Below are 13,549 nucleotides of genomic sequence, written 5' to 3'. Positions count from 1 at the left end.
TCTTTGGTTGCGTGTTTCCCATTGCAGCATAGTTGCATGACACGCGATAATATGAAAAAATACTTATTAATTTATGTTTTAAATTCTGTTCAACTTATATGCATACGAAATAGCTTTTTTCTCTTTAAAAAAATTGTAAACATTTTTTGTGTAAATGTACGGACAGACAGGTCACACAAAACTAATAGCGTCTTTTCCCCTCTCGTGGGCTGCTAAAAAGATAAAATGCCATCTTCTTCCTTTTCGTTACCTTTCTTCTTTCTTCTTAAATTTCATCTGTTTGTTTAGTCCTCGGTTAAAGAGCGTGTTAAGTGCCCAGCACAATGACGAACCATTTTTACTTTACCCCGTCTATAATGTCAGATTCCCATTAGCGTATAGTGGACTAAGTGTCGCCCTAGAAATCCCATTGCTCAAAATCCGAGATTTGAGCCCAAGCGCTTTACCACTCAGCCACTCGCCACCTGATAACTAAATATTCAAATAATAATATGAATAACTCTTGTTGAATCTGCATAGATCTCGAAAAAATCTGATGTAAACACACACACACACACAAGAAAATATGTTTCCAACATCAAAAGTTTGCTTTTGTCAATCATCATCTTTTTCGTCGTTTCTCCATCACACCCATAGACTAATTCGTTTCCTAATGAAACAAAGCAAAAACAAACACGCTTTATTATTATTATTATTATTATTATTTATTATTATTATGTAAAAAAAATGAACTAATATTCATTCTCTGGCACTGCGAGTGTTGAGCTTCGTTAGAAAGAAACGAAATTCGTTGTAGTCCCTTTGAAGGGAAACTCCGATGGTTTTTCAAATTGAGATATTTAAATTCTAATTAAAAAGTTGTAATAGTAAACATTCTACCATTTTGTATTTAAATGCTTAGAAACATTTATATTTAATAAATAAGACAGTAAATTCTTGACATCTCAAAAAAAAAAACGGGTTCTTTGATATTTTGTTTTTAGGTAAGGCATACGTCACTCCCTCAACAATACTGAAAGGGAAACTATATTTGACCAATTGTATCGCTTCATTCTTACAGTAACTGTTAGTCAAAATAGATAGATTTAAAAGCAATAGGACAACCAACTCGAGAAAAAAAAGTAACATTTTCACCTAAGCCCCTCCCTGTCCCAAGAAGTAAATAGATCGCAGGTCTGACTGATTCCACCACAAACTGGTCAGTGTAAGGCTAGTCTAGACTACGTATAGTCAGTCATGACAAAACAACCAAGCGATTGTGTTTGTTGTGTGTTGAGTGGTCAGACTAGAGGATACACACTGCCGTGCTTAGTCAAGCATGTAAATCTCATTTAACACGCATTTTTTTCTTTGCTTACAAGATCTAGATCTAACTGCTTAGACGAAGAATGTAAACGTTACTGTAATGGTTTTCCTTTATACAGTAAGTCAATAGATTAAATTAATAGGCATGTGTGACGTCACATAGAAACCCTGTGAAAGTCTGACCGTTTTGGATGTGCAGGAAAATTACGTCAGAAAAATATAAATTACTAAGTTATTATTGTAAATAAAAACAATATAATAATATATTCATTATCTGTAAATCAAAACACAAATATTATATCAAAAATTGTCAGAACCATCGGAGTTTCCCTTTAACAGTGTCCACTAAGAATTTTTCTGGTGATGTGCCAGGTTCGCAGCAGTATCGCCCTCCGACAAGCAACGAGAATTTTCTTATGGGATGTTAAGGATATTGAAGGTGTCTGTGAGGTCAGTTGTCGTTTTCCACGTGGTTGCTATAACAACAGGGTATATTGTTATTTTTTAGACAACTTCCATATTTGCTTAATCTCAAAGCTTAGGTTCTCACATTGTGTGTGGTTTTTCCTTTTCAGCTTTCCTTCTATTCTGGGAACGTGGTCCCGCGATGTCAATGATGATAGCCGTTTTATTATTATTTTTATATTATTGTTGCTGCTGTCAATCTAGACAACTTATTTCTATACCATGAGAGTTTCTGAAGCAGTATTTGTCAAATCACAAGACTTGTACTTTTAAAGCTTAAATCTATCAGATTAAAATTAGATCTTCTGCTGGACGAGAAAAGATCCAGAATGGGTCCTCGGGCCGTGGTTTGATTAGTACTGCTCAGTAACTTTAGATGAATTGGCCGAGATCTCATTTGACTTTTCCAATTGTCTTCTATTACAGAAATGGTGACGTGCAGAAAATAGGTCACCAAACCCGAGGGAAGACAATCCAACTCAGATGTCTATCAGGAGGCGGGGCAGATTACTCGTGGACAACTCTAATGCGACACATGATGTGATACGATCTGGATGGAATTATGGGCCCTGAAGGCTGGAGCTCGCGCCGCTGTGTTGCGGCAGCACTGCTCAAATTTGCCGATTTCGTGCACTGACGTCACAACCTCATCTCGCGCTATGTAGATTGCAGGGGACGATAATCCTGTATAGGCTACTGTCCCTGGTTTATCTTCTCCTGATTTAGAATCTATTATACATTACATTATATGCACAGATCGCAATGACGTTCAAGGACGAGTTCTATACTCAGGACCTCCTTTTAGTGGCACTCTGCGCGTGCTTACTTCCGGTGGTCGTGACCTTAAATCTGGACGGTTCCCCGGGGTCATACGTCAAGTACCCTCCATGGGAACCGTGTTTAAACGGCTCTTTTTCCTTCGAGTTCAAGACAAGGGAGCAAAACGCACTTCTGCTGTACTTGAACAAGGGAGAGTACCTGTTCTTTGAAATCAAAGTTTACAAAGGCGGAGTCCGCCTCAGGGTGAATGTAGGAGAAGGGACTCTAATCCTCCGAGCAGGTTGGTTTTTGTGTTGTTTTAATAGTATCTAATCATCCGAACAAGTAGGTCTTTGTGTTGTTGTAATAGTATCTAATCCTCCGAGCAGGTAGGTCTTTGTGTTGTTGTAATAGTATCTAATCATCCGAACAAGTAGGTCTTTGTGTTATTGTAATAGTATCTAATCCTCTGAGCAGGTAGGTCTTTGTGTTGTTGTAATAGTATCTAATCATCCGAACAAGTAGGTCTTTGTGTTATTGTAATAGTATCTAATCCTCTGAGCAGGTAGGTCTTTGTGTTGTTGTAATAGTATCTAATCATCTGAGCAGGTAGGTCTTTGTGTTGTTGTAATAGTATCTAATCATCCGAACAAGTAGGTCTTTGTGTTGTTGTAATAGTATCTAATCCTCTGAGCAGGTAGGTCTTTGTGTTGTTGTAATAGTATCTAATCATCCGAGCAGGTAGGTCTTTGTGTTGTTGTAATAGTATCTAATCATCCGAGCAGGTAGGTCTTTGTGTTGTTGTAATAGTATCTAATCATCCGAGCAGGTAGGTCTTTGTGTTGTTGTAATATTATCTAATCATCCGAACAAGTAGGTCTTTGTGTTGTTGTAATAGTATCTAATCATCCGAACAAGTAGGTCTTTGTGTTGTTGTAATAGTATCTAATCCTCCGAGCAGGTAGGTCTTTGTGTTGTTGTAATAGTATCTAATCATCCGAACAAGTAGGTCTTTGTGTTGTTGTAATAGTATCTAATCATCTGAGCAGGTAGGTCTTTGTGTTGTTGTAATAGTATCTAATCATCCGAGCAGGTAGGTTTTTGTGTTGTTGTAATGGTATCTAATCATCCGAGCAGGTAGGTCTTTGTGTTGTTGTCATAGTATCTAATCCTCTGAGCAGGTAGGTCTTTGTATTGTTGTAATAGTATCTAATCATCTGAGCAGGTTGGTCTTTGTGTTGTTGTAATAGTATCTAATCATCCGAGCAGGTTGGTCTTTGTGTTGTTGTAATAGTATCTAATCATCCGAGCAGGTAGATCTTTGTGTTGTTGTAATAGTATCTAATCATCCGAGCAGGTAGATCTTTGTATTGTTGTAATAGTATCTAATCATCCGAGCAGGTAGGTCTTTGTATTGTTGTAATAGTATCTAATCATCCGAGCAGGTAGATCTTTGTATTGTTGTAATAGTATCTAATCATCCGAGCAGGTAGATCTTTGTATTGTTGTAATAGTATCTAATCATCCGAGCAGGTAGATCTTTGTATTGTTGTAATAGTATCTAATCATCTGAGCAGGTAGGTCTTTGTGTTGTTGTAATAGTATCTAATCATCCGAACAAGTAGGTCTTTGTGTTGTTGTAATAGTATCTAATCATCCGAACAAGTAGGTCTTTGTGTTGTTGTAATAGTATCTAATCATCCGAGCAGGTAGGTCTTTGTGTTGTTGTAATAGTATCTAATCACCCGAGCAGGTAGGTCTTTGTGTTGTTGTAATAGTATCTAATCATCTGAGCAGGTAGGTCTTTGTGTTGTTGTAATAGTATCTAATCATCCGAGCAGGTAGATCTTTGTGTTGTTGTAATAGTATCTAATCATCCGAGCAGGTAGGTCTTTGTGTTGTTGTCATAGTATCTAATCCTCCGAGCAGGTAGATCTTTGTATTGTTGTAATAGTATCTAATCATCCGAGCAGGTAGATCTTTGTATTGTTGTAATAGTATCTAATCATCCGAACAAGTAGGTCTTTGTGTTGTTGTAATAGTATCTAATCCTCCGAGCAGGAAGGTCTTTGTGTTGTTGTAATAGTATCTAATCATCCGAACAGGTAGGTCTTTGTGTTGTTGTAATAGTATCTAATCATCCGAACAGGTTGGTCTTTGTGTTGTTGTAATAGTATCTAATCATCCGAGCAGGTAGGTCTTTGTGTTGTTGTAATAGTATCTAATCATCCGAGCAGGTTGGTCTTTGTGTTGTTGTAATAGTATCTAATCATCCGAGCAGGTTGGTCTTTGTGTTGTTGTAATAGTATCTAATCCTCTGAGCAGGTAGGTCTTTGTGTTGTTGTAATAGTATCTAATCATCCGAGCAGGTAGGTCTTTGTGTTGTTGTAATAGTATCTAATCATCCGAGCAGGTAGGTCTTTGTGTTGTTGTAATAGTATCTAATCATCCGAGCAGGTAGGTCTTTGTGTTGTTGTAATAGTATCTAATCATCTGAGCAGGTTGGTCTTTGTGTTGTTGTAATAGTATCTTTTTCTTTGAAGAGTGACATGTTATGTTCATTTTTCAAAAAAAAGTGCAGGCATGCATTCTAAAATTAGTTCAAATATTTGATATTCTAATATATCTTAGAATGTGTGAAAGGCAACATGTATGCAGTGGCGTCACTAAGGGATGCGGGCCTCATCCAGAAACATTCACCAAAAGGGGGGGGGGTGACACCCAAACGGGACTCCGCATTATTGAGTGTCTGAAGTTCTAAAAAGGCAGAAAAAAAAGCTTGGCGGCTGAAACGGATCCTCGGATTCGGCTGGGGTAGCGTTGTAAACGCCTTAGCATAACTTGGGTCTAGTTGAACGTCTGGTGACTGCAGTAATGTGAAGCCTTTTCAATGAAATCTAATTGTTTTTACATTTCCTCTTCTCAGCTTGCAAATTTTTTATTTGTTTAATGAATAACGAAAACAAGAAACATGTTTTTTAAAAGAAAATGCCTCCATTATTCAACTTCAAATGTAATAACATAATTTAAAAAAACATTTGGGGGGGGGGGGTAATTTGGGTATCGAACCCGACATTCAACCCGTGACACCGTCAGCTCTAAAAAAAAAATGCATATTCTGATTTGGTCAGAGAGACATGTATATTTATGTGATTATTTATTGGACAACTAAACTGTCAAATTTTTAGGAAAATCGTTAGAGCCGTTTTTTGAAAACTTTAGTTATAATTTTTCAAAGTAAAAAATAAATAAATGTAAATTAGGCTAGAGACTAAATCTAGTTCTAGATTCAACATCGGTTTTGAAAGGACAATCACGTTCTTGAAAGGACCATCGCGTTCGGAAATTTCTGAGTGTAAGTGTAATTTAAATAATTATCAGGAAAATTTTGCGCGTTGTCTTCTAAGTCTAGACTAAAAGCACAAGATCTAGATCTATATCATTGGAATTATTTAAAAAAAAACAACAGTTGTTCATTTAATTTAAAGTTTCTTTAAGTTTATTGACAGATTGTCTAAGCTTTGCTTATTTTTATACGTAAATCTAACATATTGCACATCAATATTCTAGATCTAGAAGAAGATATAGATCTAGACTATATCTTTAGAAGTAGATCTATGTCTAGACTAGATCTTAAGAGTTCTGTGTGTAATAAACGTAGTCATAAATACCGGTACTAGATAAGATATCGTATACAACGCCAGCTGGCCTCATTGGTAGAATCATTTTGATCAAGATAAGAAGCTGACAGTATCAACATCACGAGTTTGAAACCCAATTTGAGCTAAATAAAAAATATTTCATATAAATTATAAAATGGAGGCACTATTTTTTTTTTTTTTTTTTTTTTTTTTTTTAAATGTGTTTCTTGTTAAGTATTATTATCATTGTTATTGTTTTAAGAATGGGAGAACAGCTTGGGAATGTTAAATACACGGTCAAAAACTTTATAGTTTGTGTTTTGATTCATTTTTCTTTTGAAATTCCTTCCTACTCTTTTAGTGTCGTCTGCTGGACAGTCTACCCGACGTTGTCTTTTTTTTTTTTTCAGTTTTCTTCCAATATTTCACTTTTTTTTTTTAATGTGACCTCAATCTTCTCAATGTATCTTAATACAAACTTTAGATTTATTACAATACAAACTTTAGATTTATTACAATACAAACTTTAGATTTATCACAATACAAACTTTAAATTTATCAAAATACAAACTTTAAATTTATCTCAGTACAAACTTTAGATTTATCACAACACAAACTTTAGATTTATCACAACACAAACTTTAGATTTATCACAACACAAACTTTAGATTTATCACAACACAAACTTTAGATTTATCACAACACAAACTTTAGATTTATCACAATGCAAACTTTAGATTCATCACAACACAAACTTTAGATTTATCACAACACAAACTTTAGATTTATCACAACACAAACTTTAGATTTATCACAACACAAACTTTAGATTTATCACAACACAAACTTTAGATTTATCACAATTCAAACTTTAGATTTATCACAACACAAACTTTAGATTTATCACAACACAAACTTTAGATTTATCACAACACAAACTTTTTATTTCATAGGTGAGAACTTGGATAACAACGAATGGCATTCCGTGGAAGTCCGACAAGACGGGGAGATGACCTACCTGTCGGTGGACGGCAGGGAGCAGCAGAAGAAGTCCCCAGGACTGCTGCAATATTACGGGCACGTGACCAGCAACGATACGTTCCTGGTCATCGGCGGGCTGCCCATCGAATACGAAAGCAAGAAGTTCAAATCCTTAGCCCTGCCTTCCGTTATATTTGAGCCTCGGTTCAGGGGCTCCATTCGGAACCTTTTTTACCGGACTTGTGGGGGAGAGTCAATCCGGCCGCAGCCCATCGAGTCCAGCGGCCTGCTGACCAACGAAGTGGACCTCTGCGAGCGAGGGAACCCGTGCCTGAACGGGGGAAAGTGTTTGACCACGGACAATGGCGTGCTGTGTAATTGTGCTAGCACTGAATACAAGGGTGACCGATGTGAGCTACGTGAGTGAACACACTTCTGTACAATTCGGCGTGGACTCTGGTAGATTGGACAATCGATTCGGTTAGGTGCGGGGTAGATCAGGGGAGTTAATTTGCAAGGGAAACAGGATGAAGGCGGACAAATGTACACAGGCTAAATAAGCAACCCCCCATTGTAAATTAGAACAGGTTCTCCTTCGAGTGTCTTATTCGTCCAGGGTCCAACGTTATTAGCATTAGTATTTCATTCTACTTTCTGTGTTTAAATGTGTTTTTTTTTATCTTACGATCTCATTATACAATTCAGCCAGTTCTTTCCAACACTTCGTATGCAGAACTTCTGTCTATAATATAGTTAATAATAGTTAATCATCTGTAATATAAAGCAGAAAGTAAGGCGAATGTATGTATGTCTGTCTCGAAATAAAACAACCGTTTGAACAATTTTGATAAAACTTGGCATAAGTGTTCCTTAGATCATAATAGAGACCGTAGTGTATGTTTAATGTACCTCCCACAACCGGAGGGCCTCATAGTTAAACAAAAAGCACATAATTGTATCTCTGTTAAAGAACGAAACTTTGTAACAAATCGGGTAAACCCGTTTCCACAGTATTTTCTATTAGATATGAATATGTCGGCTGAACAGGTAAATCCATAGTCACACTTTACTTTTATTTTTGTGGCTAAATAAAAAAAAATTGCTTGACATATATCTCAATTCAATCCAGTACATCAGTAATACCCAAACTAAGGCCCGCAGGCCTTGGGTCATAGCCGGCTAGTAGTTAATAAGTTAATGTTAGCTAGAGATTTTTATTTGTTCTAATTCATGGGGTTTCCTAAAAAGCTTGAAATGTTTGTTCCGGTAAACAGAATTAGAAATTTAAACTTATCTGAATATTATAGTGGATTGGAAGTAAACCATATACTTGTTAAAAAAAAAAAAGCTAGAATAACCTTCTAATCAGAGGTAATAATATATGTAGGATGCAACAGAGCAAAGAAAACACAATCTTATAGCGTAGAAAATAATTTTGTATAAGAGATAACCAATATAAGAATATTCATCCTCTGTGGGACCACTCATGAAAACGTAAAGAAACCAATACAAACGCAAAATAGAGCCGTCAGATTGATAACATACACATACTGGCATCAGACTATTGTAATACCATTAGTAAAATCACTAAACTTAGAGACATTTCAGGTCAGAAGACTAAAAAGCAAAATAGCTATAATACATAAAACACTGAACCAACTGGAGGATAACTTACAAGTACAAACGAACAACCTAATAGAATACCCAGAAAGACACACACAAAAAGACACATTTCTTATCCCGTCTGCTACGACAAATTCTTAAAAGTGCTCCCTTCTGGTATAGTACCATTAAGCTTGGAACGGGTTGCCAGAGTCAGAGATAAAACGAGGGACTTATACAGAGTTTATGTCTCTAATTAACATGCATGAATACATTGACAGTTGGATACGCGTAGGACGTAATTATCTTATTTTCTGGACTTGTTGAAAGGACGTCTTTAATTTATAAGATAAGAACACTTCCATGCCAGAAATATGTTGATATATCCAGACACTTTCTTTATCATGCGCACTCTGTACACTGTATGTTATCATCATTGTCGACATTTATCTCACTTATGGAATGTACCGTAATATGCTCCCTTTGTAAGGAGCCTTTTTAAACAAAAAAACAACTTTATATTAAACGGAATCTAGTTTGCCGTAATTTCGCCAGTCACTAAATAAAAGCGTCTGATGATTTCAGGCTACAAGATAAAGAGCGACAACTCAGTGTGCATGTGAACGTAATGTTTTATTTATATGGATTTATTCTTAACAACTCACAAATTTGTCGCTTGGATGTTTTAAATACAATGGAGACATTAAATCAACAGCAAAGCTTTTAAGTCTTGTTCAAGTGTAAAGTAGAAGAGGAAACAAAACTAACTTGTCACAGCGATGTTACACATAGATCTAGAACAATAGAATGGCCTAACCATACATAGATGCAAAGTTCAGGAGAACAATCCTTAAATCTATTCTAAAATGACTAGCTGGGAATGGGCTTACCCTAAAATCAGTCAGAACCAGCGTTGAAAATTTAGATTGAGTGTGTTTGAATCAATTTTTCTTTAAATGTCATTCTTTCTATTTTTTCTTTCTTTCTTTTTTTCTTTTTTTGTCTCTCTTGTGCTCAAGAGAGTAAATCAGATAAGCAAGATGTAATCCTTTATTTCAGTACAAAGCTATTCAGTTTAAGAGCGATAGCCTATCACTCTACTGTAAGATGTAATCCTTTATTTCAGTACAAAGCTATTCAGTTTAAGAGCGATAGTCTATCACTCTACTGTTCACCTTCCCAGAAGACAAAAACGCCATACTTCGTAAGCTAGCAGTCAGTTTATGAATGGGCATTCTACAGATATTCCATCATATAATTATAAATGGTATTTTGGTCAAGCTTAACTATCAATCATCTTTGGACATCTCAACAACTGTGTTCGGTGATAACTGTTACTTAGGGTGATCGAAAGAACACCAAAATTGATAATTGTTCCGGATAAATACATTATTTGCAAGTGAACATACTAAATAACTATCCATTTACTATGTTTTCACCCGTCACTAAATAGCAGGGCCGGACTTGAGCTTTGTGGGCCCTATGCGAATGCCCAGTTTGGGTAGGGATACGGATAATAAGTGAAAATTAAGAGTTTGAATTAGAAAATATAGTCGTCTTTGCATTTTATTCATTCTTTACTACGCACAGAATTACTACACGAGTCTTGCGTGTAGCGAAGTCATACAGTATTTCATAAGAATTCTGTTTCCTACATAGATCACGCTCAATAGCAAGAATTACCAAATGTTTCAATCTATCTACGAGTATTGTTGACCTTAGGTAATTCTTCATTAGTTTGAGGCGCTAGAAACTTCTTTCTTTAGATTCCACAATTACGGGTATTGCATAATGCCGTTTTTTTTATCGCACGTAGGATTGGCGTTTTCCATATGGAATGACACCCCAAAATGACATTTTTTCTTTATATATGTCAGGAGATTTGTATGAGTTTTCTAAAGATTTTAATAATTTCTGGATATTTCCAGGACTTTTTGCGTATATTTTGCAATTTCAAAACATTTCCAGGAGCTCCTGGTAAATCGAAAGGAGGCTGCGGAAAATCTATTATAAATTATAAAATGGTTTAATTTAATAATTTATACACCTAGAATTAGCGCGGGTCCTATGAAAGTGCGGGGCCCAATGCGGTCGCATAGGTTGCAGTGGCCTCAGGCCGGCCCTGCAAAATAGCGGCGTATGCTACGCCGCCGGTCGACTAATAGTTTTAATTTCCAAAACACAGTGCGAGAAAAGTAACAAAACACAGTGACAATAATGTAACCATACCCAGTGACATTAATGAAGCACAACACAGTGACATCAATGTAGCACAACACAGTGACATTAATGTCACAAAGCACAGTGACATTAATGTCATAAAGCACAGTGACAGCAATGTAACAAAATACACTGGCAGCAATGTGACAGTGTAAAAAAACAAACTATCTTGCTCTGTTTCTATGACAAGGGTGTCATATGGCCAGCACAACGACCAACCACCTTAGCTTTGCCCTACTAGAGTTGGGTGGACTCAAGGGCGTCCCGAAATTCTCGAAGTTCAAAACTCCAGTCTTCAATTAGATTCAAACCCATCAGTTCTGAAGCCAAACTTTTGATAAAAAACGGGTGACCTTTACATCATCTAATATTGAGATCGCAAGATCTGTAAGGGTCAAGAACTAATCATATAACATCTAAAGCCATTTATACCCTTTCAACACATTCAGACCACATAAAGTACATACTGTACACACTTCATAGCCTGGGAACAAAGGAACGTAACACTCTCATGTCTAAATAAATAACAGAAACAATACATCGAGTCTCACCGCACATGATACACAAAAACAGCCATCTTGATATCCAATAAGATCTAGATCTTTCTACAATCTCAGTGGAATCTTTTCCAATTGCCTTTTAAAAAAACAACACCATAACAGCATCCAACCAGTCCCACACCCACACAGAGGTCTGAGAAATATTTATCGAGGCTAAATAAAAAAAAATAATGTTTGATCAGGGCTATTGGAAAGACAGAATGCCAATCGATCTGGCCAGTTCAATAGATCGACACAGATCTTGGCCAGGATGGAGTAAAACAGATGGAAACATGTCTTGGTGTCATTCTTGGAGCTTTTTTTTATTTTTAGAAAATACAATCACGTGACAGTGTATTTTCTGATCTCAAAAACAGCTCTAACGATTTTTCTAGAAATTTAACAGTTGATGTATATCGCTGAGAAAAGATTTACTAGCGCGTAGGCCACACGGGGAAAACTCTAGTTTGACCGTAATCATTTTTCAAAGTGAAAATAAATTAATGTAAATTAGGCTACAGACTAAATCTAGGTCTAGATCCTGCATCTGTTTTAAAGAATTATCGTGTTCTTGAAAAGAATATCGCATTCGGGAATTTCCAAATGTAAGGCATTATTGATTCTAGAGTTTCATCATAGTAAATTTATGTAAGGAAAATTTTGCGCATTTGTCTTTCAAGTCTAAATCTAAAAGCTTATCATTGGAATAATAAAAGGTATACTAGATCTATACATTCGCTTAACCTGGATTCTCTTCTATTGTCTCGTGTGGGTTTAAAAATTTTTTTTGTAAATCTTACATTCATTGATTTTTAAGAGAAAAACAAGTGCTTAACAAGTTGCATAAAGGAGATATTGTTTTTTGTTTTTTAAAAGAATTTTTTATGTTTTTCTTATTTTGTTAAGTAACAAATAAAATAAACGAGTTGCTCCATTAGGACAAACAGACAACTGAAAATAGAAATATTACTCAATACAATGCAGTAATGATTGTCTAGTCATAGTCTTTGTACAAGTGCTCGTTCTTCCGAAGTGCCAGTAGAGCAAGAACGGGTTGCTTAATTTCGTTTAATCATGTAAGCCTAAGTCTCTATTAACATGCACGACAACATTAACACTTGGATAGGTGCATGAAGTAATCATCTTCTGTTTTAAAGGAACATCTATAATTTATACGATAAGATAAAATATTTTTAAAATTTCAAGTAATTGTTTTGGTTTCATCATTGCTACTCTAATCAATTTGTTTTCCATTCTGTCACATCAGATAATAGAAAACGTGAGAGGCAGTATTAAATACCCAGACACCGTACGAGTTTCTCTCCCTTTAATTTGTTAGCAGACGTGACCTACTCTAAGCATGTTACTTAACATCAGATTCATAAATAGCCCTTTAGGACTAAAATAATCTTTCGTAGTGACCTATATTCAAACAGCATTATGCGCGAGGGTTCTAGGAGAGGGATACAAGAGCTTGAGAAAATAAGTTCTCTATCTATAAATTGCTCACCCCGCCTCCTTGTAGTTGTAGCTACGAGAAGATTGGTGTTTGTAGGTGTTTTTACAACGCTAATATCAACTCACTCCGTCTGTCTGTCTATCTGGTAAAAAGTTGAAAATGTTTTTTCCTCCCATTTCCCATTCTTGGATCAAGTTAAAACTTTGCACAATTATTGAATGTACCTGACACATGGGCGTAGCCAGGGGGGGGGGAGGTTGGAGTTCAACCCCCCCCCCCGAAATGAAATCCCCCCCCCCCTTGGGGGGGGATCGGAATTTAGTAAATGATTTTTTGCTTTGATTTTGTTTATTTTAGGTGAGATTTTAATACTAAACCATCAATTGCCCCAGCACAACCAATGGGGTTTTGAGTTTAAAACCCCTTACCAGGGGGTTTTGAGTTTAAAACCCCCTACAAGGGGGGTTCGAGTTTAAAAACTCTTACCAGGGGTTTTGAGTTTAAAACCCCCTACTAGGGGTTTCGAGTTTTAAACCCCCTACTTGGGGTTTTTGCAGTTAACCCCCCCCCCTCTTCTA

The 13,549-nt window shown here is 36.2% G+C and overlaps 1 protein-coding gene across 12 annotated transcripts in view; it reads left to right on the top strand.

The window, feature by feature from the left end:
* LOC106075983 (neurexin-2-like) overlaps nt 1-13,549 on the top strand; it is a 164,486-nt gene that overhangs the window by 55,093 nt on the left and 95,844 nt on the right. For 11 of the 12 annotated variants that reach the window (XM_056022302.1, XM_056022311.1, XM_056022304.1 and 8 more), the window contains 2 exons: nt 2,197-2,830; nt 7,124-7,570. In XM_056022302.1, coding sequence (XP_055878277.1) covers nt 2,533-2,830; nt 7,124-7,570 — 745 coding nt within the window. In that variant the 5' untranslated portion in view covers nt 2,197-2,532. Of the gene's footprint in view, nt 1-2,196; nt 2,831-4,447; nt 4,459-7,123; nt 7,571-13,549 lie in introns of those variants that run through there. The other variant, XM_056022307.1, reaches the window with a different exon arrangement.

Source organism: Biomphalaria glabrata, chromosome 3, assembly GCF_947242115.1.
Source record: "Biomphalaria glabrata chromosome 3, xgBioGlab47.1, whole genome shotgun sequence".
In the NCBI taxonomy this organism is placed as follows: Eukaryota; Metazoa; Mollusca; class Gastropoda; family Planorbidae; genus Biomphalaria; species Biomphalaria glabrata.
This window is presented reverse-complemented; position numbering and strand designations above follow the sequence as displayed.